The following is a 27,080-nucleotide window of genomic DNA, read 5'->3' as shown; positions in this document are numbered from 1 at the left end:
TCATACCGGCTTGCCGCACTAAGGCTGAAATCTTAGCCGCACAGATGCAAAAGGCAGTCATTCCTGGCTCACTGCGCTTGCTCAGGGCACATGATTCTCGGAACCAATGATCACTTACCCCACTGTGTGGTAAGTGGTCATTGGTTGATAATGCTGGCGCGCCCTCCCGAATGTATCGGGGCTTCGGGGGATAGGGTCTGACCAGCGCACACTACGGTGAAAAAAAAATTATTAATGTTTGTTCAGATTCAAATCAGAAAAAGAAATAACAAAAGTAATACATACAGTTGAATAAACATGATAGAAACCACAGAAGCATCAGATGTTGCTTGTATGTGGTATACATTCTCATTCATGCCATTCCATCATTTCCTTCTCTGTATGTTGAGTTGAATTTGTTTACATGTTATGAGTAACAGCATGAAGTACCACAGGCTATATATTTGAAAAGTCTTGGTTTATATTAACTTCTTTCATAATATGTTGCAGTAAGTCTTTGCAATTTCACACACGAGTTTAATTGAGTTTAACATGCAGTGACATAAAGTAAAGCATGGACTCTTGTTTATATATGTATCTATTGAATTGTCGATTAAGTAAGTTTGTTCGTTTGTTCTGGTTAATTCGTAAAGAGTGACCAATATTTTTTTTTTCAAAGAAAAAACACAAAACCACAGGAAAATCCTTAAGGCGCTCTAAGAGCGGTGCCTGTGCGTAAGTAGCGATTTATATAGGATTTGAATCGGTGAAGATTAAATCCATTCAGAAAAATGTTCTTTGTTCTCCAAATGAAAGAGTTTTTGAACAGTGAAGTTCAAGGTATACTGGGTCGAACCTCAAAGTGTTCCACATTTCTGAGAAGCAGTCTTTGTCTTTGCAATTCCAGCGACATGATTGTGCCAAGACATCGGTGTCCATTACAACCCTTCAACAAACTTATCGAAGTAGAAATCGAAATTGTCTGTCCTGACATCATTATATCCGTGTCGAAGACATTTATCTTTTTGGAGAAAACCCATTCGAAATCTCTTCTAGATTCTCAATAAGATATGCAACCTCCTGTTGCCGGTGAAGATGTGCATCTGCAGTCTTGTAATCCAAATAGAATGACGAACCGAGTGTGCAAAGCAATATATAAGTCGTTTATATACAATAAAAAAAAGGTTGGAGACAATATGGATCTCTGGAGATACTTTCACTCGAAATGTTCAAGTGATTTGGCACATGTGATTCTACCAAGAGCGTTACATATAAGAAATACGCGATGGACTGTGCCTGCTAGTCATTTTGAGGTTCAACTCAGTACACCTCGAACTTCACTGTTAAAAAACTCTTTCATTTGGGGAACTTCGTTTATGTGGGTTCATTCTACATAAACACAGTTGAATATGTTTGTCAGCGATTCAGCGATTCAAATCCAATATGAATTGCTATTTTCGCACATGAACCGCTCTTAGAGCGCCTTAAAAGATTTTCCGGCAGTGCTTGTGTTTTCTCCTTGTAATTATTGTTGAAAATTTCGAAAATTTTCCCCAGAAGTCAGTTTCCTAATCAGTTAGTCATCAACTTTTAGAATGTTTGGCAAAAAAACTTTATTCGATTTTTTCAATGTTTATTATTCGAATGATTTTAATATTTCTTTCGAGTAGCTATAATTTGATATCATAAATATTTCAGTTATAATCGTAAGGAAACGTCCATTGTTATTTGTAATTATATAATAGGAAAAATGGTTTTAGTAAACTAATTAAAAATCCTGAGAATCTTCAGGAAATACGACTCCCAACTCCTTCCTCAGGATATCCATGAGTCGTGCTAGTTCAATGGATTCTTCGTGTGTGATGTGAGAACTCTCGATTTTTCCTGAAATATAGAAAATTAGATTATCAACCTAATCATATTGTATTGACAAATAATGACTATGGATTCGAATGCCAGTTCATATATTGATGATTTGTATTTGCCACAACTACCTATGAACATTGAATTAAACGAAAGAAAAATATTTTCGAAACAAATACTTTCATATGAACGCTGAATTATATGAAAAAGCATCTTTCTATTCCGTTTGTATTCCAAACATTCGTATGAAATCGAATCAGATATCATTCAAAGGATTCCTACACAATATTATCAATGAGGGAAGCGAATTTCACTTACATGGAACACTGTCAATCTCACTGGTAAATATCACTGGTAAATATCAAAAGGCAAGTGTCATATAGCGAAACATCAAGATATCTACCAGAGAGGATGACAGTGTTCCATGTACATGAAATTTGCTTCTTCCATTAGTAATATTGTGTAGGAATCCTGTGAATGATATTTGATTCGATTCCATACGAGTATTTGGAATACAAACAAAATGAAAAGAATGCTTTTTGTATAATTCCGCATTTATATAAAAGTAAATGTGAAATTCTTTAATACCGTTTATTGTATGATTTTCACTATAAACGGTTTCACAAGCGTAAAACATTTTACATAATTTTACGCTTGAGAAAGGTATTGTTTAGCGAAACACGTGTTGCGGTTTTTGTAAAACTATTTATAGTGAAAATCATACATAAACATTATTAATAAGTGTTCACATGGATTTTCATCAAGCATTGGCCAGTTCTTTTCAATTAAAAGTATTTGTTTCGAAATTATTATTTTTTCGTGTAATTCAATGTTTATATGAAAAAAGCTGTTTCGAGGGGTATTTTTTTCCAGTTTGTGTCTGAAAGTTATTTCTTTGCATGATCTATACACCTTTGTATAGGGGTAATTTTTTAAAATTGATTGCTTTCTTGCGTTCTTTGGAATATTCCCACATTTTTTGTATCAAAATAAGGAAGTAGAAAGTCAAAACCTTCCTTTCCCAAAAATCTCTTCTGAAAATATACCGTTTCAATTCACCTATAAACATTGTATTTCACCCTATTGAACTAATAGATACCATTCAAAAACTATTTAAAAGTGTTTTTCAGTGGTATCCGTTGCCTGGATGTGTCATTGTCAAATACAAACTGCAAAAAAATTAAACAAGTTCGGTTTAACGAATTATTCCTGAAAATAATCACTGATGTGAACTCAAAAACCTGAATTGTGAAGTGAGTAAAAGATGATACGAGTAAATACTGTTTCAAAATGGCTTTCAGCAAATTCAAAATCTTTGGGTGAAGAGTTTTAATTGGGTTCAAAAAAAATTTGAAATTTATGGTGCTGAGATACAAATAATGGTTTATTCTAGTGGATTGAATTATTCACCTTCATACGAAAATGAATAACGGTTTGATCAAGTTAGCGGTGGAATTGAAGAAAAGAGAAAAACAAAAACAAAATGAATCTTGTGATATTGAAACATTGATACAATTTACAATGGAACCTCTTTTTCTGTTCGAGTTCCGAGCATGAAAAAACGAAAGTATTATTATTGATTGTATTTTCATTCTCAATTATCAAAACTGTCTCATTGGAATGATGAAAACATAACCCAGCCTCCCCAAAAATGTGACGCCTAAAATTTTGTGAATTTACTTTTATTCAACTACGGCATCGGCAGCCTAGATGGAAAAACTTATCCTTATGAATTGGGACTGAAATCAGGCCCTTAATTGTGAATCAACTTGAAAATCAAATCGTTCCAGACGACTACAGAACTATAAATGAAGATCAGCTTCATTACCAATAAGACAGTGTAATTTAGATCTTATTAGATGATTTTTTTGTTATACTTGTTAATATTGGAAGGATATGACCTATCGAATGGTCTCCGAGATCTCCATTTCTGATCAACTATGATTTTTTTTTCAGAATCATCTGAAATCGATCTAATATGATGATAAATATTATCGGTATATAATTCTATTCGAATAATAAAATTACCAAGTTAATGTAACGATAACGATTAAAGTAGGTGAAGATAAAAATATGAAGATGTTTCCCACTGATGTTTAGCGGTGTAGAAAACATCTTTCGGTAGTTCAATTGTTCTTCAAACAATTTTTTGAGGAGAAATAAGAAGATGAAAATAACCTCTACAATCGACAAGATAGGTATGTTTCTATGAAATCACGTGATAAAAGTCGACTAGAGCTAGTTTAGCTTATTTTGACAATAAGATTATCAAAACTGATTTGAAAAAAATATGTTCACAGTTGTATTGCCATTTTACCTCTTAACTTTAATCAACAAGTTCAAGAATATGAAAAATATATATATAAAGGTCCTAAAAATATGAGCGATAGCTGATTCGATTCGGAATCACCTCTAGAAATATGTTTTTGAAGGAATTCGGTGCAGGTAAAAAATTGCAATTGTTATTAACAAAATGAGATAAAAAAAAACGTGTTTAATTTTTCGTTAATAACTTAAAAAATGTTAATATTTGAGCAATTTTGAAAAAAGCTCGTTAAAAAGGAGGAAATTTCCGATAAAAAAGTCTCGACTCCCGAAAATCTATCTCCATTATTTATAATTTTAATTTGACGTTGAAAATAGGGTAACGCGCGGCTGTTACGGCATGAGCGCGCTGCCGCTAAAGAGAGTTTATTGAAAGAAATAGTTTTTTTATAACATAAAATGTCATTTTAAAAATTCGAAAAGAATCAAGTATCTTCTTAACACTTAAATGAATCGAGTCCCGTAGAAAAAAAAAGTTTTATCACCATTTTTCAAATAGTTATTCAATGGTTAACTAACAAATTTTTTCCCAATCTCCGTTGGCATAAATAATGGGATAAAAGGTATAAATAATTGGCATATAAATTTTAAACTTCGTGGAGCCCTATTCATATATATATTCCATACGATCCTGTGATGAAAGTTCATAAAAATTTATTAATTTGTTAATTATGATTTTTTATAACTATTGCAAAATGAAATATCTAAAAATTGTTGATTAATTTTTTTTTTCAATTGATATTTGACTATGTCTGTTTTCACATTGAACAATGGCAGTTATTAACAGAGGATATTCATTTTTTACGTAATTTGTTTATTAAATTGTTTCAAACAAATAGAGAAATTCAATATTTTAGAATTTTTTTTTTGTTTATTTGTTGTCTAGAGATGAATATGTATAAAAAAATTTCTTGATTTTAATTTTCAATTGTTAAAAATCGATTTTTTTATATATCGATTTTAAAAATCATAATTCACACTTTTGAAAAGTTTGGCAAAAAAATTTTTATGTATTATTCAATCGTTTATTGGTTTAACAATTTGTTGTAAACAAATATTGACCAACGTTATATTTTTTTCTGAAGCAGAAAAAGATTATAAAAACAGCTATATATTCTATATTATATATATTATAGGTATTACAATGAATAAAAAAAAATTATGGCACTTTTTCATATATAGCTGTTTTTTATAATTTTTTTCTGCTTCGAAAAAAATATAAAATTTGGCATTTTTTGCCAAACTATTTAAAAGTGTAAATAATGATTTTCAAAAGCAAAATTATTTCTTAAGTAATCATTTAAACAATCTTAATATTAAAAAATCAATTTTAAACAATTAAAAATTGAAATTGAAAAAAAAAACTTTTTTTTGAAAATCATAATTATCTCTAGACAACAAAATAGCAAAAAAATTCCAAAAATATTGAATTTCCCTATTTGTTCAAAACAATTTAATAAACAAATCACGTAAAAAATTCATATCCTATGTTGATAACTGCCATTGTTTAATGTGAAAACAGACATAGCTAAGTATCAATTGAAAAAAAAATTATCAACAAATTTTAGATATTTCGTTTTGCAATAGTTATAAAAAATCATAATTAACAAATTAATACATTTTTATGAACTTCTATCGCAGAATCGTATGTATAAGTATAGTAGTATACTTATGGGCCAATTATTTATACCATTTATCCCATTATGCATGCAAACGGAGATTGGGAAAAATTTGTTAGCTAACAATTGAATAACTTTTTGAAAAATAGTGACAAAACTTTTTTTCTACGGGACTCGATTCATTCAAGTGTTAAGAAGATAATAGATTTTTTTCAAATTTTCAAAATGACATTTTATGTCATAAAAAAATCATTTCTTTTGATAAACTCTCTTTAGAGGCAGCGCGCGCATGCCGTAACAACCGCGCGGAACCCTATTTTCAACGTCAAATTAAAATTATGAATAATGGAGATAGAGTTTCGGAAGTCAGGACTTTATTATCGGAAATTTCCTCCCCTTTAACGAGCTTTTTTCAAAATTGCTTAAATATTAATATTTTTTGAGCTATTAACGAAAAACTAAATACCATTTTTTTAATCATATTTTATTAATAACAATTGCAATTTTTCACCTGTACCAAAATCCTTCGAAAACATTTTTCTAGAGGTGATTCCGAATCGAATGAGCTATCGCACATATTTTTAGGACCTTTATCTCTATTTTTCATATTTTTGAACTTGTTGATTAGACTACTTGAGGTGAGGTTGATGGGTACGGAGTGGTATATGATGTATTGTATATTTTGGGAATATTTCCAGTGGAATTTAACAAATTTGACTCGCAAAGAAAATCGTTATACTTCACCTGCTTCAATGCACTGCCTGGCCTCTTCTGCCTCGTAAGCTAATCCAGCACTGTTCTTATGCAAAAAAGGAACTGCCGATTGATGTAGAGGGTATTCCTTAACTCCGTTTGGTGTAATTAGTTCGGTTGGACACCAGAAGTCAGGAAAGCGGAGTATGCCGTCAGTACCAACAATAACTCCTTCAGGGGGCAGAGCCACTCTTGCTGAAGCACTAACGATGGCCATTTTGCCTCCTGGATATGTTAAGACAGCACCACAAGATTCGTCAGTACCGCAGCTGTTGAGGTGACCATTTACAGATATCTTAATTGGTTTCAGTCCTCTGAAAGCGAATTGTTGAAACTGAAGAATATACACTCCCAGGTCTAATATTGCTCCTCCACCCAATGTCTTCGATCTACAAAAATGTTGAATAACTGCCAACAACTGTCTCAAGATTGATACAAAATCTATTGAATTCTTGGTTTGATAAATATATCATATTTCTGATATCAGGTAACGTTATATAACATTAATTTGGTGTCAGAAATGTGACTTCTCAAATTCCTATTTTTTTAAGGGCAGAACACAAGCACTACATGAAAATCCTCAAGGCGTTTTTAGAGCAGTTCCTGTGAGAAAGTAGTGATCACATAGGATTTGAATCCCTGGAGATTAAATTCATTTAGAAAAACGTTCTCAGGAAGTTTATTCCACATTACCGCCGTTCTGAATATGGAAGAGTTGTTAAACAATGACGTTCGAGGTGTACTGAGTTGAACCGCAAAAAAATGAGCAGCACTTCCCGTGAAAGTATAGGCCTTTTCATCACAATTTTTTTTGTGGGCATGCGTCAGTATCAGCCATCTTTTTCGTACTGTTTTTTGTAAACAACCATGTTAAAGAGCCCGCAACTCATGTTTTAAAAATTATAATATAAATTGAAGTTTATTAATTGTAAAAAAAGTGAAAAAAAAGTAGTGAGTCAAAATAATCAGAAAAAAATTGTTATACTCCATTATAATTATGTTATCTGTATGAAAAGGAATAATAAAACGGTGCTGTTATGGAGTATGTAAAAGTGATACACGATACAAATCATTCAAAACCAACACATACTATTTTATGAATTTTCCAAAGCCTTGTCTTGAATATCGCAAAAAAAAAATCAAATCATCAAGCAAATTACATATTGAAGCATGTGCAAAATGTGCGAAATGTGAATTATGGGTGAAAAAATGTGGCAGGAGTGACCGAGGCCACAGCCGAGGCTTTAAATCTATTGATGATGTTATCAAGGATACTTATATTTGCTCACAAAGCACCATCAATGATTTTTTCCAATAATTTATTTGTTTGTAGAGATAATATTCATTGCCCAGCCATTGTTGATTAAAACAGTACGAATGTTTTGAATTACCGCCATTTCAATATGACAGCTACGCTTGCGCTCGTCTTATGATGAAAAGGCCTATTGTTACGTCGCGCACCGAAGCAAGTGTCTATGCCTATGAGAATTTCCCGCCGCTGAGAAAGTAAACACGCTGCGAACATCCATCGAAAGAACCGGAATAATGTGGAACACATAGCGAAGATTGCGGAACGAATGGAAGACAGTAGAGTGTTCGAGATACTAGACTAGCGGTATATAACGCTAAATGCACACACACGCCGATTTTGGACGGCCGATTTTATACCGGTCGTCCAAATTCCAATAGTGAGCCACATGTGGCAACGGGACCTTGCACACATGCTTACCGATCGACGCCGATCACCGGTCGGCGTGTATGCCAGGTCCCGTACCCACTTCTGGTTCACTATTGGAATTTGGACGACCGGTATAAAATCGGCCGTCCAAAATCGGTGTGTGTGCATTTAGCGTAAACGCTAGTTGCACACACACCGATTTTGAACGGCCGACTTTGTACCGGTCGTACAAATTCCAATAGTGAACCACATGTGGGAAAGGGACCTGGCACACACGACGACCGGTGATCGTTGCCGGTAAAATATCGGTGAGCAGCTGTCCACTGCCACTGTATCGCCGGCAGTACCGGGAAGTAGTGGCATACTCACCGGTTTTTTACCGACCATTCCAGTCTCGAATGCTCGATGAAATTATAGTTACCACGCATTAACTTCGTTTTGGTAGTGCGTGCTAATTACGACAACAAAGCAACTGATTGTTTGACCGATAAAAATCCGGTGAGTGTGCAAGCACCCGCTACCAATAAAATATCGACCGATTTTATACTGGCCTGTGTGTGTGCAACTAGCGTAATAAGGCAGCCGACAGGCAAACACGGAGTAGTCTGAAATCAGAGCGCGGAAATTTGAATGCAACAGCGATGAAGACGTTACAGTGTGAAGTGAAGTATTGTGATTAGTAAAAGTGTAAATTGTGTAGTTAAATAAAGTTATTGAGTTTGAATAAGTGTACCACTGGTTTATTAGTTATTGATTATCCACCCACGCAAAAGAGAATTTAATAAAACGCAAGGACGTAACAGTGATGACAGCGGCGGAATTAATAGTAGTACTGAAGACTGAAGACAAAAGCAGATTAATTGTGTATGGTGAATACTCGAGCGAATAATTACGACGAGATGGCGGAGAAAGCAAATATCCGCGAGTACTTGAAAACGATGAACGAGGAACAAGAAAGAAACAGAAAAGAAGAATTGGAAGAACAAGAAAGAAAACAAGACTCACTCTTGGAAAAGCAACAAAGTGAGCTTTTCATGAAAATGATCGAGGGCCAACAAATTTTCCAGAGGGAAATAACCGAAAAAGTTGAAGGTGATATCGAAGAAGTCCGAGTTGAAGGACATACTTTTATGGAACGTGTAGAAAACGAGTTGGAGGAAGCCAACAAGCGGTCCATGGAAGTCAACAAGCGAGTCATGGAGGAAGCCAACAAGGTTACGGAAGAAATGAATGAATTGAAAGACCAACTCGATCATACCCACATGGCCAGCCAACCGATGCTACTTGGGCATAGTACCCCTTCCTCAGTAAGGAGAGTTCTACCGGCAACATCAAGGACATCTTAAAGTAAAACATTGAAGCCTCCTACTTTCGATGGCCAGTCATCATGGGCCATGTACCATCGACAATTCGAAGCGGCAGCCTACGCCAACGGCTGGACGGAGGAAGAAAAGGCTACTGCATTGGTACTGGCACTGCGAGGTCAGGCTCTGGAAATACTCCATAACATTTTGGAGAGTAGTCAAAACGATTATCAGAAGACCTGGAAAGACGATACGGGCAACAATATTTGAAACAAGTCTATCAGAGTCAATTGCGGTGCAGACATCAGCAACCCCAGGTGTCCTTGCAGGAGTATGGGGCAGATATAGAACGACTAATCAATATAGCCTACCCTCAAGCCCTCAAGGAATTCGTAGTACAAATTGGAGTGCATCATTTCACTGACGGCCTGAAAGACGTTGAAATGTAGCAAGTCCTGAGGTTAGGACGACACCTCACCATAAACGCAGTATTAATAGCGGCTTTGGAATTCGAGGCAGCGAAGAATGCTTCAAGGGGAGCAAAACCAAAGTTGAGAGGAGTGACCTTCGTTGAAGAAGCAACGCTGCAAGAACAAATTAATGAACTGCAGGATAAGCTAAAGGCGATCACCTCTGGACAAAAAGCATCAATAAGGAAAAGAGAACCTTCCGGAGAAAAGCGTTGCTATAATTGTGGAATACTGGGACATCTACAAACGGATTGTAGAAACCCACGGAGATCACAAATCCTGCATAGGCGAGAGATTGCATGGGACGAGAGAGACCGCAGATCAAGGTAGCATAGCCCAATGAAAGGAAGTGATCAATGGGGCAGCAAGGAGGTACGACAGGTCCCCAACACTGAAAAGATGGCGCAGGTCACCAACGCCAGAAAGGAGAGGGGGCCCTCAAAACGACCATCAGGGAAACGAGTAGTAGTCGGCACTTTGGGGCGTCTTTCGGCTTGCGGTGCTCAAAGCCCCAAGATTTTTATTTCGACAATTAAGAAGACCGTAAAGAGCCTACTGGTCCAAGGTCAGCTGGACGATAACGCATGCACGTTCACTATCGACACAGGAGCCTCCAGATCGGTTGTTCGACTTGATATGGTACATAAAACTATGAAGTCAGTTTGGAAGAACTTAATGTTGGAAACGGCTACAGGACAAACGGAACCAGTAATTGGAGAAGTCATTGCGAGCGTACGGATAGGTTCAACGACCATCGAACATTCACTCTTAGTAGCCAAAATCATGGATTTTGGCGTCCTCGGCCACGACAATATGGAACAGAACGGATTTATTTTGAACATCAAGGACGTAACAGTATCTATGGAAGAGAGACAAATCTCCAATCTTTCTTCGACTATCAAGGTTGCAAGTGATGTTCGCGTCCCCAATCAGGCGAATGGTTCTTTTCTGGATGGAATCCAGCAGTTTCAGGTTTTATTTGCAGGCGGAGCTCTATACATGAGAACAATACTTCAAAGCTCTGATCTGAGCTTTATAAAGCATCAAAAGTTGCTGGGGTATTTGCAGTTTTCAGGTTCGGAACAGTATTTCAAGCTTTCAAGAAGCAGCCTTCGCAATTGTGCCAAGACATAATGGTGTCCATTTTAACCCTCGACAAACTGATCGAAGCAGAAAGCGGAATTGTCTGACCTGACATAATTATATCCGGTTCGATAACATTTATCTTTTTGGAGAAAACCGATGCCTGGGTTTTTGTGGCATTGAATTGAACTTGGTTGATTTTACCCCAATTCAAAATAACTTTCAGATCCTCATTGAGATATTCAACCTCCTGCTGTCGGTGGAAATGTGCATCCGCAGCCGATGTCCTGGAATCCAAATGTAATGACGAGACAAGTGTGCTGTCGTTAGCAAAGCAATATATTGGATTCTTGGTTTCTTCCAATAAGTTGTTGATATACGATAAAAAGAGGAGTTGGAGACAATATGGCTCCCCGGGGAACAACAACGTTGATGAAGAAAGTATTCGAGAGATATACATCGACGGCCACTTGCAAGAAACGTTCTTTCAGGAAGCTGAAGAGCCATAAATGAAACGAGAAGCCATAGCATCGAAGTTTGGCCAGCAAACCGTCATGCCACATACGGTCAAAGGCCTTAGAAATATCAAGCGCAAAAGTTCTTGACTCTCCATGTTTTTCGATTGCGTTATTCTAAATATGAGTGACATACTATAGAAGGTCGCCTGTTGATCTTTGTTTCCGAAAGCCATATTGATGATCGCTCAAGTTGTTGAAGCCTTCCAAATTTTCGAGGATATGGTGATTTAAGGCTTTCTCGATGACTTTTGATAGTTCTGATGGCAAAGCGAGTGGTCTATAGTTATTTGGAAGAGTTTTCTTGTCCCTTTCAGGAATAGCCTAAATGCGAGCAATCTTTCAGTAAAAAGGAAAATGTTTTTTTTGTAAAACAGGTTGAAGTCTGCAAAATACTGGTGCGAGTTTATTTACACACTTTTCAAGTACGATGACAGGCAGCGTCTAGTCGCCTTACTAGACGCTGTCGAAAAGTAATTATTCGGCATTGTGGATTCTAGTGTAGGAGTAGTGGGTGGTGCCTTTTCCAGAAAATCGACTGTGAAGTGGGACGCAAATTGGTGGTTGTTGCAATTGAACCATCCATTTGTAGCTTCAGCTATCGACCAGTAGGATCTAGACCCATTGGGATTGGTAATCAGTTTATCCGTAATTCTCTGATTGTGAAGTTCTTTGCTTCCATTTATGCTAAGTTTGCAGCTGTTGCGAGATTTTTGGAGGTTTGCCGTTACAAGGTCGTTTCATTGAAAAAGGAATATAATGCATCAATGGATGATAGAATAACTTCCTTGACTTTACAAGCGCAAGTTGATGGATCTTTGAAGCTGAAACAAACATTCAGCCAGGGGAGATTTTGGAAATGGTCTTGAAGATCCTCCCATTCAGCTGATCTGTAATGCCATACATTGCGCGGCTCGGATTGTTCTTCATCTTTTATCGGTAATTTACTCAACACTGTAATGAGTTTGTAATCAGAAGATCCCAATGGAGACCTTACGGTGACTGTGTAAATTTCTGGATTGGTCGTTAAGTATAAATACAGAAGACTAGCATATTCTCCATCAGGATCATTAATCCTGGTTGGCTTATTTATAATCTGAGTAAGTCCCCTGCTTATTGTAAAAGCCTCAGCTTCGCGACTTTGTTCGTCGTTGATATTTGAAAATTTGAGCCATTCTATATTGTGGACATTGAAGTTACCGAATATGGAAATTTCGGCACTGGGATGATTGATTTGCAGGAAGTCGATGGTATTGCAAGTGAAGAGAATAGTTTCCAATATTGTGTATCACTAGGAGGTCGATAAAAGCAACATATGAATTTGGTGATCTTCTGTGATATTATTCTGAACCACATAACATCAAAGTTTCAGGGTTCCAGCATTTTCTCTTGTTGGCAGGAAAGATCACTTCCGATAAAAAGAGATATTCCAAAGTTATGTCTGAATCGGTAGCGGAAATCATAGGGGTTTGTTGAAGCACTGACTTCGGTTTCTGTGAGTGTATCAGTATGAGGACCATTTGATTCCAGATTTTGCAGAAATCGATTTTGAAGTTGCTAGTGAGTCTCTTAGCAACTGCAGTTACCATGCTATTTCCCTGTGGACTGATGTTAGGAAGACTTTTGAGCAACAATAAAGAATTCATATGTAAATACTCCTTTCAATATATCAATTATTCAACCTCTACATCACTGAATATTTTTCAAAACATCCCGGATAGTTATTAAAATTAACCCAAAAAGATACAAAACCATTTCATCGCTTCATTCTGCAACTAGAACTCTCCATAGCATGAAATAAAAATCCAATGTGATATAGTTGCGAGTTAAATAAATATTTATTCAACTCGGCCGAGTTCAATCGTAATTCAAATAATATGAACTCAAGGAAATACTCCATTCAATACATTTCTACATCTACCTGACACCTTGATATGAAAAACATTTTTATGTTCATTAGGATCATTCGAAAAGTTTGTATACTTGAAGAGACTCCTTATTTAATAATAATAATGATAATAATAATAATAATATCGTTTACTATACATAAAAAATACATTTATATATTTTTACAGGAAAAGGGTTAGCCAAGGGCTATCTTTCACCCCTCCCAAAAATTATACAGTGAGTGTAAGAAAATAATTATAAAAATACTTATTTACTATCATAATAATGATAGAGAACAAAAAAAATAGATCATATAGATGCTAATAACTCTTAATATTCTTAACATAATTTTGGTCAATTTAACAATTTCATTGCACTAACATACATTGAATTTGATTTTTTTCAAATTAGCACTGAGCAGTAAACATCTGTGATTTTATTTCTTCCTAAAATTAATGAATATCATGATTTACAATGGGTAAAATTTCATTCAGATAAGAAGGGCTATATATGAAAAACATTCTTGAAATTTGGAAGTATGGTGTCCAGGTATGTGGAATGAGTTTATTCTCAGATTGACATTGACATTGACATTGACTGTCTACCCAGTCAATGTCTGCGTTATCGATAGTGAGCTTGAAGTTACACTGAGTTTCTACCATTTATGTTTGAGATTCTATGCATAAGGCCAAAGTTTTATTTGGATTGATTTTCAGTCCATGATTCTCCGAGTATAGGAATGTTTTGTGCAAATCTGTGTTTATATTGGCCACGCAACTTTCTGTATCAGTGTTATGAGAAGACAAATATAACTGTATATCATCTGCGTATAGATGTACTTGACGATGTGATAAGAATGTAGGGTAATCAAAAATAAACACTGACAACATCAAGGGTCCTAAAATACTTCCCTGCGGTACACCTGAGATTGTTTCTTTTAGGGATGACCATGAGTAATCATCCAGTTTGACCCTCTGTGATCGGCCTGTGAGATAGCTGGTCATCCATTTAAGAGAAATGTCATCGAATCCTATGAACTTGAGCTTGCTGATGAGTAAATCGAAATTATATAAATCGAAAGCTTTACTTTGATCAAGCAATACTAAAATGGTGACTTTTGATTGATCTCTGAATCTCGCAAGATCGTCGATTACTTTCAACAGGGCAGTCTGTGTTCCGTGTTTTTGGCGGAATCCAGACTGCTCGTACGGGAGAATTCGATTTTTTTTAAGAAAAGCTCTTATTTGACGAGAAACATTTTTCTCGAATATTTTAGAGAATGAGGGCAGAATGCTGATAGGGCGTAGGTGTAGGGCGTGCTAGATGCATTCTTTTTCGGAATTGGAATTATTTTAGCAACCTTCCAAACATCTGAAAAAATACCCTGTCTGAAAGACTCGTTGAAAATATGTTTAACTTCATCAATACAGTGTTGTATCACTAAAGAAATCATCTTGATTTTTATATTGTCAATACCTAAAGCATTAGATTTTATTTCTTTGATAGCAGTCAAAATATCATCATCACATATATCGGCGAGGGAAAAGTTCATAGGAGCATTCAATTTATTATCATTGTAGAATGAAAGAGTGTTATTATTTACTATTGAATGTCCAGCCACGATTAAAAAATAGTCATTGATTTCTTCAGGGGTCTACGTAGTTCAATTGGCAGGCTATTGGTTTGCGAGGATGATTTTGTAGTAACGCCCCAATCTGCAAGATTACTCAATGTCATTTTTGAATTATTTTTATTTTCGTTCAAAACAAATTTCATATATGCTGTTTTTTCACGTTTCACTGCGTCACTGACGTAGATGCGTAAAGTTACATAGTATACTGTCTAGCTGCTGCTGTCTTTTCTTTAAGATATTTGGCATGAGCTCTATCACGGGTTTTCATCATCAATTTGATATTATAAGGTATTTACGGGGATGCTTTATGTTTTCTGTTTACAGTGCAAATTGAAGCATGTTTGTCGAAAAGCATAATGATGCATTTCCAAAAGAAAATTTTTTGCCAAAAAAATTATCCTATCAAATTTGTCTATTTCTAGTCATGTGTGTCGAAATAACCAATGAAACCATCATTACACTGATAACTACCCATGGATAGTTTTCACGGGTAGTTATCACTTATGTCATGACATTGCTAAGCAACCAACACAATAAAGTTGTTTGACATTTCAGTAATTCAATTTATTTCGAAAATGTCACTTCCTCGCTTTGGTGTTCAAAATGATGCGGCAATTGACAAAATCATTGAAGAAAATACACCAAAAAATACTGTCAATAGTAAAAAATACACTTGGAAAATATTTATGGAGTTTTGTGACGCCAGAAAATATGAATTGGATGGAAATCGTACTCTCGAAGAGCTTGCATTAATACTCAAGGATTGGGCGATTAATATGAGAAAAAAGGATAGCACAGAGTTTAAGGAGGCTACTGTTAAAACCGTATGGAATATAACAAGCAAATTATTACAAGAAAAGTATTACAAGGAGAATAATATCATGCTAGACCCCTTTAAAAGTGTTGCATTCAAACAAGCGCGGAATGCACGCGACGCAGCACGAAGAAATTTACAAACAGATCCCACTAAACGCAAAACAAGCTCAGTACCATTAACTTCAAATGAAATGAGTAAAATTATAAACTTTTGGGATGAAAATACCCCTATAGGACTCCTACGCAAATTTTATCACATAGCAGCGGTGGAATTGGCTTGGAGAGGTGGTGAAGGTGCTGCTTGCTTAGTTGATTATTTTCATATCGAAAAGGACAACAATGGATCTCCAACTAATAGGATAGAATATAATCCAATTTTCAGTAAAACCTGCCAAGGGGGTTCAAAGAACTGCGCCTCTAGCAAATGGTTAGTTCAAAATAGTGATAACAATGCTTGTCCTGTCAGATTATTCATTAAATTATTATCAAAACGAGGCACAAATATCAAGACAAATAGACTATTTTTAAGGCCAAATCGTCACTGGAAGACAGGAAGCGATAACTGGTATGACAATATGCCTCTGGGTAGAAATATAATCAACGGATGGACGAAATCTTCTGCTGAAGCAATTGGCTTGGATACGAAACAGAGGAAAATAACTAATCACTCTAATAGAGCAACTGCAGTCAGTCAACTAGCTAAGAGTGGAGTTCAAGAACAGCAATTGTTGAAAATGACTGGGCACAATAATGGAAATTCCATAAAACCTTATTTGAATATTGATCAGGAACATCATAACCAAATAATCAATAGTATGCGTGGAAACACCTATGCAGTAACCGAGGAAAATACAGCAAGATCAACAGAATATCATTATACGAATTGTTCTTTTAATAACTGTGTGTTCAATAAATAATTTTGTTCGAATTGCAAAAAATTTTCTCACCGAATATCCCTCGAACATTGATAAATAACTCATAATTTTATCACAACTTCCTCAAGCACGTTATTTTAGGTAACATCCCTCCGCCTTCGGCGTCGGGATGTTACCAAATAACGTGCTTTCGAAAACTGTGATAAAATTATTTCGTTAGTTATCAATGTCCTTGGGATATTATAGCTGATAACATGTTGCTTTCGTTAAATGCGTGGTGGGTACTTACTTTACTCTGTCTACATTTTGCAAAGGGAACCCGAAATTGACAGAAGCGAACAAGACTTCACCAATCTCACCAGAATCCATTAGCCTCCTCGCTTCCAAATAAGCAGGAAAACATCGAGACCATACTGCTTCCATAAGGAACAACTTTTTTTCTTGTGCTATTTCGTATAATTTCCTAGTCTGTTTTTCGTTGAGGGTCAGTGGCTTCTCGCAGAGCACATGTTTTCCGTGATTAAGCATCAATTTTGTCGTCTCAAAGTGTTGGGGGTTCAGGTTGCCAACGTATACTATATCTGAAAATCAAATGCAAATGATAGGTTAGTGAGTTTGTGGAAAAATAAAATTGTGAAGCATTCTACTCCTATGAAGATGAAAGCCCTCAGCAGTCGACGGTGTTTTTGAAATGGTTTGAACTTAAATAGAATTGTTTGAAAAAGAATAACGGAATTACTTGTATTTGCGTATGTTGCTGCGGCATCTGCAGATAAAATGTTTGGTATAGTCGAAGTAAACGGTATTGTTCATACTTCAAGGTGTCCGCGCTCTCAAACTGAAATGAAGCCGCTGCCAGATACTCCACGTGGACTGAAGAATTGGACGTTCGTATTGTATGATTTTTACTAACCGAGTTATATGATTGGCTCAAGAATCATAAAATTAAATTTGAATTCCTGTTACGGTGACGAATAGAATGCGAGGATGGTTATAGCCGTTGTGTTGTCAATGTTCAGTTCAGGAACTGATCGCGGTTTTGAGTGTTGAAATTCGATATTGGCGCAGTTATATTTACCTAAAATGTTTGTTATCTGTTTGAAATGTGGCGTCCTTGGACAAGTACTAATAGTAATAACGAGTGTGATAACAACGCAGACTTTTTTCTGTGTAGTGGTTCCAATAGCGATTGTGAACAATGCGAAAAAGAGATACCAGTAAATAAGATTCAGATGCATTTGAATATTGAAACATAGAGAGTATGTTTCAATGTATATAAGAATCTACATCTCAAGTTTGCTTTCGAGTGAAACAAACATCATATTTAACCGTAATTCCTTTCTCAACTCTACATAAAATAGTCAAAAATAAACCGTATGAACTCAAGACGCAATGTGATACGGGATCACTAAAACCTTCTAATAAAATCATTGAAAAAAACAATATATGACTGTTACAACAGCAATGACATTCCTACAACTGAAATCGTAAGGAAGAAATTGAATACTTCCGGTCATAACGTGAGCTGCTGTGACAATGCTTCACAAATGGATGAAAAAACTAGGATTTAGAATAAAAATAAAAGCAGAAGAATAGTGGAATTGTGTAACAAATACTTAGAACAAATAACTAAATATAGACAAGAACAACGGCAAATTTTCTATTTGGACGAAACTTGGTATGACCTTCACGACACAGTTACGAAAGGGTGAACTGATGGTTCGAGAATGTGTACGCCTAACATGCCTGCAAACAAAGGATCGCGACTAATCATTGTGCATTGCGGAGGAAGTAAAGTATGAGTTCCGAATTCTTTGAAATTATGTGGAAAAAAACTTGAGGACTACAATGTTGACTATCATAAGAACATCCAAGCTGATATTTTTGAGAAATGGTTTGAAAACTCCTTGACACCAAGGTTGGATGCGAATAGTGTAATAGTTCTTGACAACGCTTCCTATCATTCGAGAAAAGATGAAATACAAAGTTTTTTAATGGATGAAAATTTTTATTTTGAAGATAACTATACCAAAAACCAACTACTTGAAGTTTTACAGACAAAAAGATTTGAAAAAAGTGTATGCCCTTGAGAGTTTTGCTGAAAAATATGGACACACCATACTGAGACTTCTCCCCTATTTTCATGTTTTCAATACCATCGAGTTAATTTGGGAAAAATTGAAATAAAGCATCAGGCGTAAAAATAATTTTCCAAAATTTGATAAGAAGGTAATAGAGCAAATTAAAAAAGAAGTAACTAAAATTACCGAAGAAGACTGGCAGAAAAGGATTAAAAAAGTAATTTTTGTTGAAAAAGACTATATGGAGATTGGACACTTCCATATTAATGGTGGGAATGAATTCATTATTGATTTAAATAACGACAGTGATAATAAAACAGAGAATATGGAAGAGTAATTATCAGTAGCATTATTTTTAACTATGACTCCAACCGTGAAAGCCTATGTTCTTATATTACGCCTCGCTCTGAGAATGTAATTGTATAGCGAAACACTTATTACGGTTTTGTTAACTGTTCAGCGAAAATCTTTAAAATTGAAGTGTTATTTGAATAGAAGAGAATCATTTGAGATTCTGATTTTCATAGGCATTTGAGTATACTGAAGTGATAACATTTTCTCTATGAACCTTTTACAATTTTCATAAACATGATAAGGTTATCTGCACATAACCTAGATTCCTTTGAATCATAGAATAGTTGTTGAAATATTCAATATGGTACTATCATAAAATACCTATTTCCATTATAATCCATATTTACCGATAATGAACAATGTTGAAATTGATAATATGCAAAAATAGTTTACGAGTTTTCGTTTCAGTAAAACAGTTACAAGGTAACAGGCGAGTGATTAAACATGAAATTTTTCAATTCATTTTGAATTTGTCGACGGAACGAGAAAGTTTTCCCAAAAATTGAAAGATGCACTCGTTATACCAATATTTAAAAAAAGATATACTGATCTTTATGAGATTTATAGAGGAAATATTTTGAATGCTTCCAAGCATTTCAAATATTTTAGAGCTGCATATTAAGAAGCAATTAATGTCTTTTTTGCCGCGGATAAACAATTTTCACCGAATCAGCATGGTTTCACCCAGAACAAAAATACTAAAACGACACTGCATAAATTCGATGAACATGCCATGAATGCTCTTGATGGCAAACCAAGCATCTGTGGTCTTATTTGCAGGGCAGGACCCAAAAAGCTGTGATTCGAAATACCTACTGTAGTCAGTCATCAACCTGTGTGTTCCACAAGGCTCAATTCTGTTTCTCATATACGCGAATGACCTGTTGCAATTCATAAATGGTCTCACGGAAATACATGTGGTTGCTTATACAGACGACACCAACTTCTTCATCAAGAAGAACAATGCAAGAGCATTTGTTTGAAGGTGGTTGACAATGTTTAGTGGTGTATTTCATCAGTTCGGACTTCCATTTTCTAATATAATATAAATTGATTTAAAATCCCTGAAAAAATAAAAAAGATTAACCGAAAATAACAATTGTATTAAACAAAAAACTGTAATTACAAAGAAATAACATACAAGCAACAACCAAAAAGATAGTGACATAACTTGGTTTGGAATCTTTTAATTTTTTATTTTTCATTTTTGTTAATATTTTATTTTTTAATTTTCAGCTTTCATTAATAGGTATTTCAATTTTGGTTATTGTTTGTATGTTATTTCTTTGTAATTGAAGTTTTTTGTTCAATAAAATTGTTATTTTCGATTGATATTTTTAATTTTTTTCAGGGATTTCAAATCAATTTATATTATATTAGACAATGGAAGTCCGAACTGATGAAATAATGCAAGAGCACTTGCAGATAAAACAGAGAATGTCTACGAGGAGTCAGTAACATGGGCAAAAAAATCATTCATCTCTGTACATCATTGATGAAAGTCTTGCTGAATTCTTACCGAATTTCAGCATTCATTAGAACGAGGAGTTGCATGTCGAATCTTGCTCAACAACAAAGATGCTAGGCCTTACACTTGACTGCAACTCACCTGGATCCCTCACATTGAAACTCTTTGCGACAAACTCCACTGAAATTGCACTGAGTTTTATGTCCAACCATTGCAGTAAACAGGTTTTATTGAATCTGTACTACGATTATAGAACAATACACTGTCATATACGATATGGAATTATGAACTGAGGCACTGAATCATATGCAGTGAGGGTTTTTACACAACATAAATATACCACCAGAACTGTTGCTCACATAAGATGGACGCAATCTTGCAGGAACAATTTGAAAAACTCAGAATACTCACTGTGGCAGGTATTTATATTTATGAATTATATGCAAATACATATACAAGAATGGTCATAATTTTACATCTAATCAGCATAAATACCTGACCTGCTCTGAAAACTTATTAATACAAGGTGTATTAATAAGTTTTTAACACCGAACCACTATATACGAAAAAGCCTCCTTTCTCTTGGACCAAAATTTTACAATTAGCTTGATGATTCGGTAAAAAATGCACCAAATGTCAATATTTTCAAATCGAGACTGAAAGCTGATCTCACAGAAAGAAAATTGATATACCCTTGAGAAATTTCAGGCTAGGTGTTTTTTTTTCCTTCTTTCACTTCTTTCACTTCTTGTCACTATTCGACATTACTATTTTTTTCAACTTTTTGGTTGTTACCATGATCATCAATTTTACTATTGGAGTATTTCGCCATTTGTATGTGTTTACATTTTTTCCTCTATATTTTTTTCACATTTCTTTCAAATTATTAAGCTAGGTTCTTGTGTGTGAATATATGTATATGAAAAGCACAAAATCTTATGTTATTTTTCTTGTTATTGTACTGATAGAATATCCACTTTTGTGTACATTTTATCAAGCGAAATAAGTGAATTATCATTAATATTATAATAATTGAATAAATAATAGGACTACAACTTTAGTAAAAGGTTTAAATTGCTAATAAATTCATAATGAACAAAAAAGACTTGAAGCATATTAGCAATAGTTTAAAAGTTATTATAGTTATAAAAGCGAAGGAGCGAATAAAAAAGACAAGTATCAAGGTATCACAAAATTAAAAGTTTTATAAAAAATAGAATAAATAAAAAAAAACACTTTTTATTATAGAACAAAGTATTGAAATAAAAAATTATTCGTTAATAAATTTTTTTTTAAATGAACAATTAAAAAAGGAATAAAAAAAAGTTTTTTCAAAACCTTAAAGAACAATAGAATTTATGATTAAAAAAAAACGGTTCCTTAATTTTAATATTTAGTTGCAAAAAACGATTGTTAATTAACAAACGCATTTTTTAGCAACAACAGAAACTTCTTTTTTCTAACTCATGATTTTTTCAATTAACATAATGCAAAAAACAAATTCGAATTGTTTATAAACGATGTATTTGTTTATAATACATTCATTAACAATAGCTGTAAAAATTAAAAAAAATATATTAATTAGTTTTTAGCCATGAGACATTGAAACAATCAAAAATTTTAAAAAAATTGTAATGTATTTTTTATAAAATTATAATTTTCAATTGTCAATAAAAAAATAGAAAATAATTTATTTTTATTTTGGCAACGGTAATCTATTTTTTGCCCATTAAGGATAACTTCACCAAAGGGAAAAAATGCCAAGGTTTTAATTCAATAATTATAGGGATTTTCATATTAACTTTCAATTCAGAAAAAGTTATTAATTAACAAATTTATAAATAACGTTAAAATTGGGATAAAAATTTTTTGACAGCGGATTATTGTTTATTGATGTATCCCAACATTACATTTTTTCCATCCTTAATATTTACATTTAATATGTTTGAATAATGTTTTTTGTTTTTATGTCAGAGTGACGAAAGGCGCGCTTTCGGCTCTATTTTCAGGGCTCTGTAAAAATTATAAATAATCGAGATACAATTTCGGGAGTCGGGACTTTTTTTACGCAAATTCATTGATTTCCAAAATTTTGAAAATTTTCCAAAATATCAAGAAAAAACTAAAGCCCCATTTTTTTCACTTAATTGTTTATAACTTTTTTAATTTTTATCGGCGCGTTTTCAGACGTTTCCTTAAACTTTCTAGGCAAAAATACGAATCGATTGACACCTTGGTCGTAATTTTTGGACAGGGCTGAAAAATGTTACAAAAAAAAGTACATGTGAACTGGACTATCATCCCTTTTTCTCGGCAGCTGTGTCTGCTATGATGTAGTGTTACCTTTCAAACTGCTGATGACATTGACATAAATGACTGGTCTAGTCATTTATGTTCGACTAAATCTTTATTCTTTATTCATAAGAGTCTCACCAACTCGATGTTAGAATCTTTGAGATTTTTCATGTCTATTTTCAGAGTTGATATCTCATTCAATAATATTTGAATAAATTTTTTCAGCTCGATTTCAACTAAACTTTTGATTATTTCCAATAATTGATTTACATTGTTACCGTCAACTTTGGTGCCAGTAGTCACCATTTTTATTCAAATAACGTAAAACAACTGGATTTATCAGGAAATGCACATAAACACGTCGGTTCACTATCACCGTAGGTTTTTGTAAAGAACGTCAGTTTATTTTCCGAAAAGACTATGCAACGCTCAAATGCATTGAGAACGTGAAAAGTTTATCACACTGGCTGACGGTCTTTTTCCCATCAAAAATACCACTGACAACCGTGTTCATTATTTTGAAAGTATAAAAATTTACATGTATACACATTTCTTAAGGTACTAAATGAATTCATTGGTCACATTTTCAATGAGGTTCATGCAAGTGACCTCCCCTCGTCAATGCAGCTGACGATTTTTTTTTGAAAAATGTGATAGAAACAATAACTCAGTACTTTTTTGCTCGGTATAAAAATCCTCGGAGCTGTTTTTTATTCCAATGATTTTTATGATACCTCCTTCAGCTCCACCGCTAGAGCGGTCATAGATGCTTACTTTGATGATTTCTGAACGTCAAACAACTGTTTAAAATGAAATTCATACGGTATAAAATTACCAAAAAAATGCAACGCTACCTTCCGTACTATATTGGTAACTCTCACAATTACAACGATGACAGGTTCACAATTACCAAAAGACAGGTTCATTAAAATTAATTAATAAGTTCAAAAAATTAAATTGCACTCACCAACATCTTTATCCTGTGCCAGCGCTTCGTATCCTTCGTAAGATTTAGGTATTCCATGATCCTTGGCAAACTTATCGGCACTGCTCTGCGATCTCGCAGCCACAGCCACGAATTCATGTGAAGATGAGGGATAAGTTTGGGTTGCGTTGACAAAATCGTGTGAAATTCTGCCAGCACCAGCAACACCCCACTTAAGAATCAACATTATCACTCAAAGAAGGCTCAATTCGTCCGGAATAAAGGAACGTATCTGTAGCGGTTAGTTCACAATTAAATCTGTGACTTAACTGACTGACAGCAACAGCGTGACCGCGTGGCGGCTTCCTAATCAGTAATATATCTGCTACAGACATAGGCGGCGTGAAAAATTATTTGGAGGGATTATAATTCTGAGTAATAGGCGTAAAGTACGGATAATAATGAACGTCCTTTCTGGAGAATGCCTGAATCTTTTGTTGAATGTTTTTCTATAGTTATTGAAAAGTTGTAGTATGATAAAAGCTGTAGTGAAAACCAGCATAGACTTATCTTCAGGCCCTAATTCAAAATATCAAAATAACGTTGTTTTTTATAATGAAACTTTGAAAAATGGAAATTAAAATATCATATGTTTTTATAAAAAAACGTTACCGACTACCTGATGTTCTCCTATCACGTTGTAACGGCTACATCCGCATCAATTCAATAATAATCTGTTTTAAAATCTGTTTTTCCGTTAATCAGCTGTCGCATAATAATGATACTATATTCATTATTTCTTCAACGTATAGAGATTTTTCAGTTAATTATGCATATGTGTGTGGATAAAATTTCAGTCTCCCTTGCAAAAATACGATTTCGTCCAATTTGTCTATTTTGTTAACGACAAAACACAAGCACTACAGGAAAATCTTTAAGGCGCTCTAAGAGCTGTGCCTGGGCGAAAGTAGCGATTCACTTCGCTGAAGAATAAATCCATTTGGGAAAACGTTCACAGGAAGTTAATTTCCACATGAACGCAGTTCTTCAAATAAAGGATTTCTCAAACAGTGAAGTTCGAGGTGTACTGAAATGAACCTCAAAACGATTAACAGCAACATTCCATCGCGTATTTCTGATATGTACCGCTCTCGGTGGAATCAATCGTGTCAAATCACTTGAACACTTCCCGTGAAATGATATATAGAAAAAAAATCTGCCTCCGTCTTCAGAAATGATATTTCTTTATTGAGATTTTCAGTTGAATTGCATATCGTTTTAGCTCTTTTGTAAAGGCAATCATACCTTTTTTAACACTTGCATGATAATTCGATGTATAGTAAAGATATCTATTTGTATGAGTTTTTTTCCGATAAACATTTGTATCAAATTGATCTGATGACTTCTCCAACATTACATCAAGGAAAGGGAGTCGACCATCTTCTTCAATCTCTATTGTGAACTTTATTGTCAGCTCCCGCTCGTTGATATAATTTAAAAAAGTATTCCGGTCATAATGGTTTCTATTATTATTTCTATTCATTAATTAAATCTGTTTTTTAAAAGATAACGCTTATCCAGATTCGTTCATTAATGCAACGGTAAATGCAATAGAAAATAAGTAAGTAATCAATTAAAAACCAAACAAACATACAAACAGCTTCACAAATTCAATAACATCCAACTCAACAATTACCGACTCAACATCTACCGACACCTTTCACAACTAACGTTATACCTTACATTCCAAGACCATCTGAAAAAAATAAGACGAATTGGAAATAGGTATGATGTTAGAAATACTTTCAAGACAAAAAATACAATGGGATCCATACTCACACATACAAAACCCAACAACACTGAAGAATGTATATATATATATATATATGTATATATATATATATATATATATATATATATATATATATATATATATATATATATATATATATATATATATATGTATATATGCATATATGTATTACAATGTAGGTTTTCACGGATGGTAGAATATGATGTGTTGTTCTTCCGGGTGTTCATTTCATATTTGACAACCAGATCTATAAACAGGTAGAGGGAGCTCCGATGGGTTCCTCCCTATCGCCCGTGATCGCAAACCTGTTCATGATGCACTTCGAGAAAAAAGCACAAAATCGGGAGAATACTAAGACGTAAAAACATTCGGACAACCTACAAACCGCACAAAACGATATCCAGTTGGCTGCCCAGACCGAAAGAGAGAATTTCCCTAGAAAACCAAGGAGTATATAGCATCACATGCGAGGACTGTGGACAACAATATATCGGTCAGACCAACAGACGTATATCTGCCAGAACCCAGGAGCACAAAAACTCGATAAGAACAAAACAAACCTCCTCTGCCCTCTTTCAACACCATCTACAAACAGGTCACAAGATTAATTTTGAGTCCACATAACAGATAGCACAGGTGCAAAACCCAAGAATTCGACAAATCAGGGAAGCTATCGAAATCGAAAAGCAAGGCCTCATCAACAAAAGGGATGACTCACTAAACATCCCAAGGATTTGGAAAACAATAATTAAAAACAACCACCAAAGACAACCACAAATTGATAATGAACCATCGCAGGTAGGAGAACCGCCAGAAACCATTAACAACCCTCAGGTAGAAAAACAGGTAGGAGAACTACCAAAAGCCATCAACAATCGTCAGGTAGGAAAACAGGTAACAAATCCATACAACTTACGCAAGCGAAACCATATAAAAACACCACAAGAAGAACCTAACATCAGTTACACCTCTCGAAGCGAAGCAGTAACTCGTCTTGATAATGCCATCTGAGATGATGGCGAAACGTCGAATATCGAATAGTACACAACGGATGAACACCCGGAAAAACAACACATCATATATATATATATATATATATATATATATATATATATATATATATATATATATATATATATATATATATATATATAAAATCTAGAAAGGTTAATGCAGTCAAGCAAAATAAATAGATAAGTACTTTTCGATCATTCCCATATTTATTTCAATTTAAGAGCCACCGGTAGACAGCTGTTTCAGCCTATTGAGCATCATCAGTACCGGGCAGGCGGTCATCATCGATAGAAGACAAAATGACGACGACGTTAACCATCCTGATTTTAT

The 27,080-nt window shown here is 34.5% G+C and overlaps 1 protein-coding gene across 1 annotated transcript; it reads right to left on the bottom strand.

Moving 5' to 3' along the window:
• Positions 1–1,700: 1,700 nt before the first annotated feature.
• Positions 1,701–24,286, bottom strand: LOC111509371 (trans-1,2-dihydrobenzene-1,2-diol dehydrogenase). Its single transcript, XM_074173604.1, has 4 exons — positions 23,966–24,286; positions 17,090–17,381; positions 6,531–6,928; positions 1,701–1,863 (listed from the first exon to the last, which is right to left on the bottom strand). Exons 1-4 carry the CDS (start codon positions 24,168–24,170, stop codon positions 1,748–1,750), a joined length of 1,011 nt encoding a protein of 336 aa, XP_074029705.1. The 5' UTR covers positions 24,171–24,286; the 3' UTR covers positions 1,701–1,747.
• Between the last annotated feature and the right edge of the window lie 2,794 nt (positions 24,287–27,080).

This window comes from Leptinotarsa decemlineata, unplaced genomic scaffold (genome assembly GCF_025532065.1).
Source record: "Leptinotarsa decemlineata unplaced genomic scaffold, Ldec_3_MD MMD2_tig00000251_RagTag_RagTag, whole genome shotgun sequence".
Classification (NCBI taxonomy): domain Eukaryota; kingdom Metazoa; phylum Arthropoda; class Insecta; order Coleoptera; family Chrysomelidae; genus Leptinotarsa; species Leptinotarsa decemlineata.
The sequence above is the reverse complement of the archived record's forward strand: the minus strand, read 5'-3'. Positions and strand labels throughout refer to the sequence as shown.

What these genes read in the sequence shown, in the direction of transcription:
- LOC111509371 (XM_074173604.1), bottom strand. Translation starts at nt 24,170, where the DNA reads ATGTTGATTCTTAAGTGGGGTGTTGCTGGTGCTGGCAGAATTTCACAC. An exon ending in GGCACAGGATAAAGATGTTG is followed by an intron (nt 17,382 to 23,965) that starts GTGAGTGCAATT and finishes TTTGATTTTCAG; the next exon opens with ATATAGTATACGTTGGCAAC. An exon ending in CAGGCAGTGCATTGAAGCAG is followed by an intron (nt 1,864 to 6,530) that starts GTGAAGTATAAC and finishes TCTATATTTCAG; the next exon opens with GAAAAATCGAGAGTTCTCAC.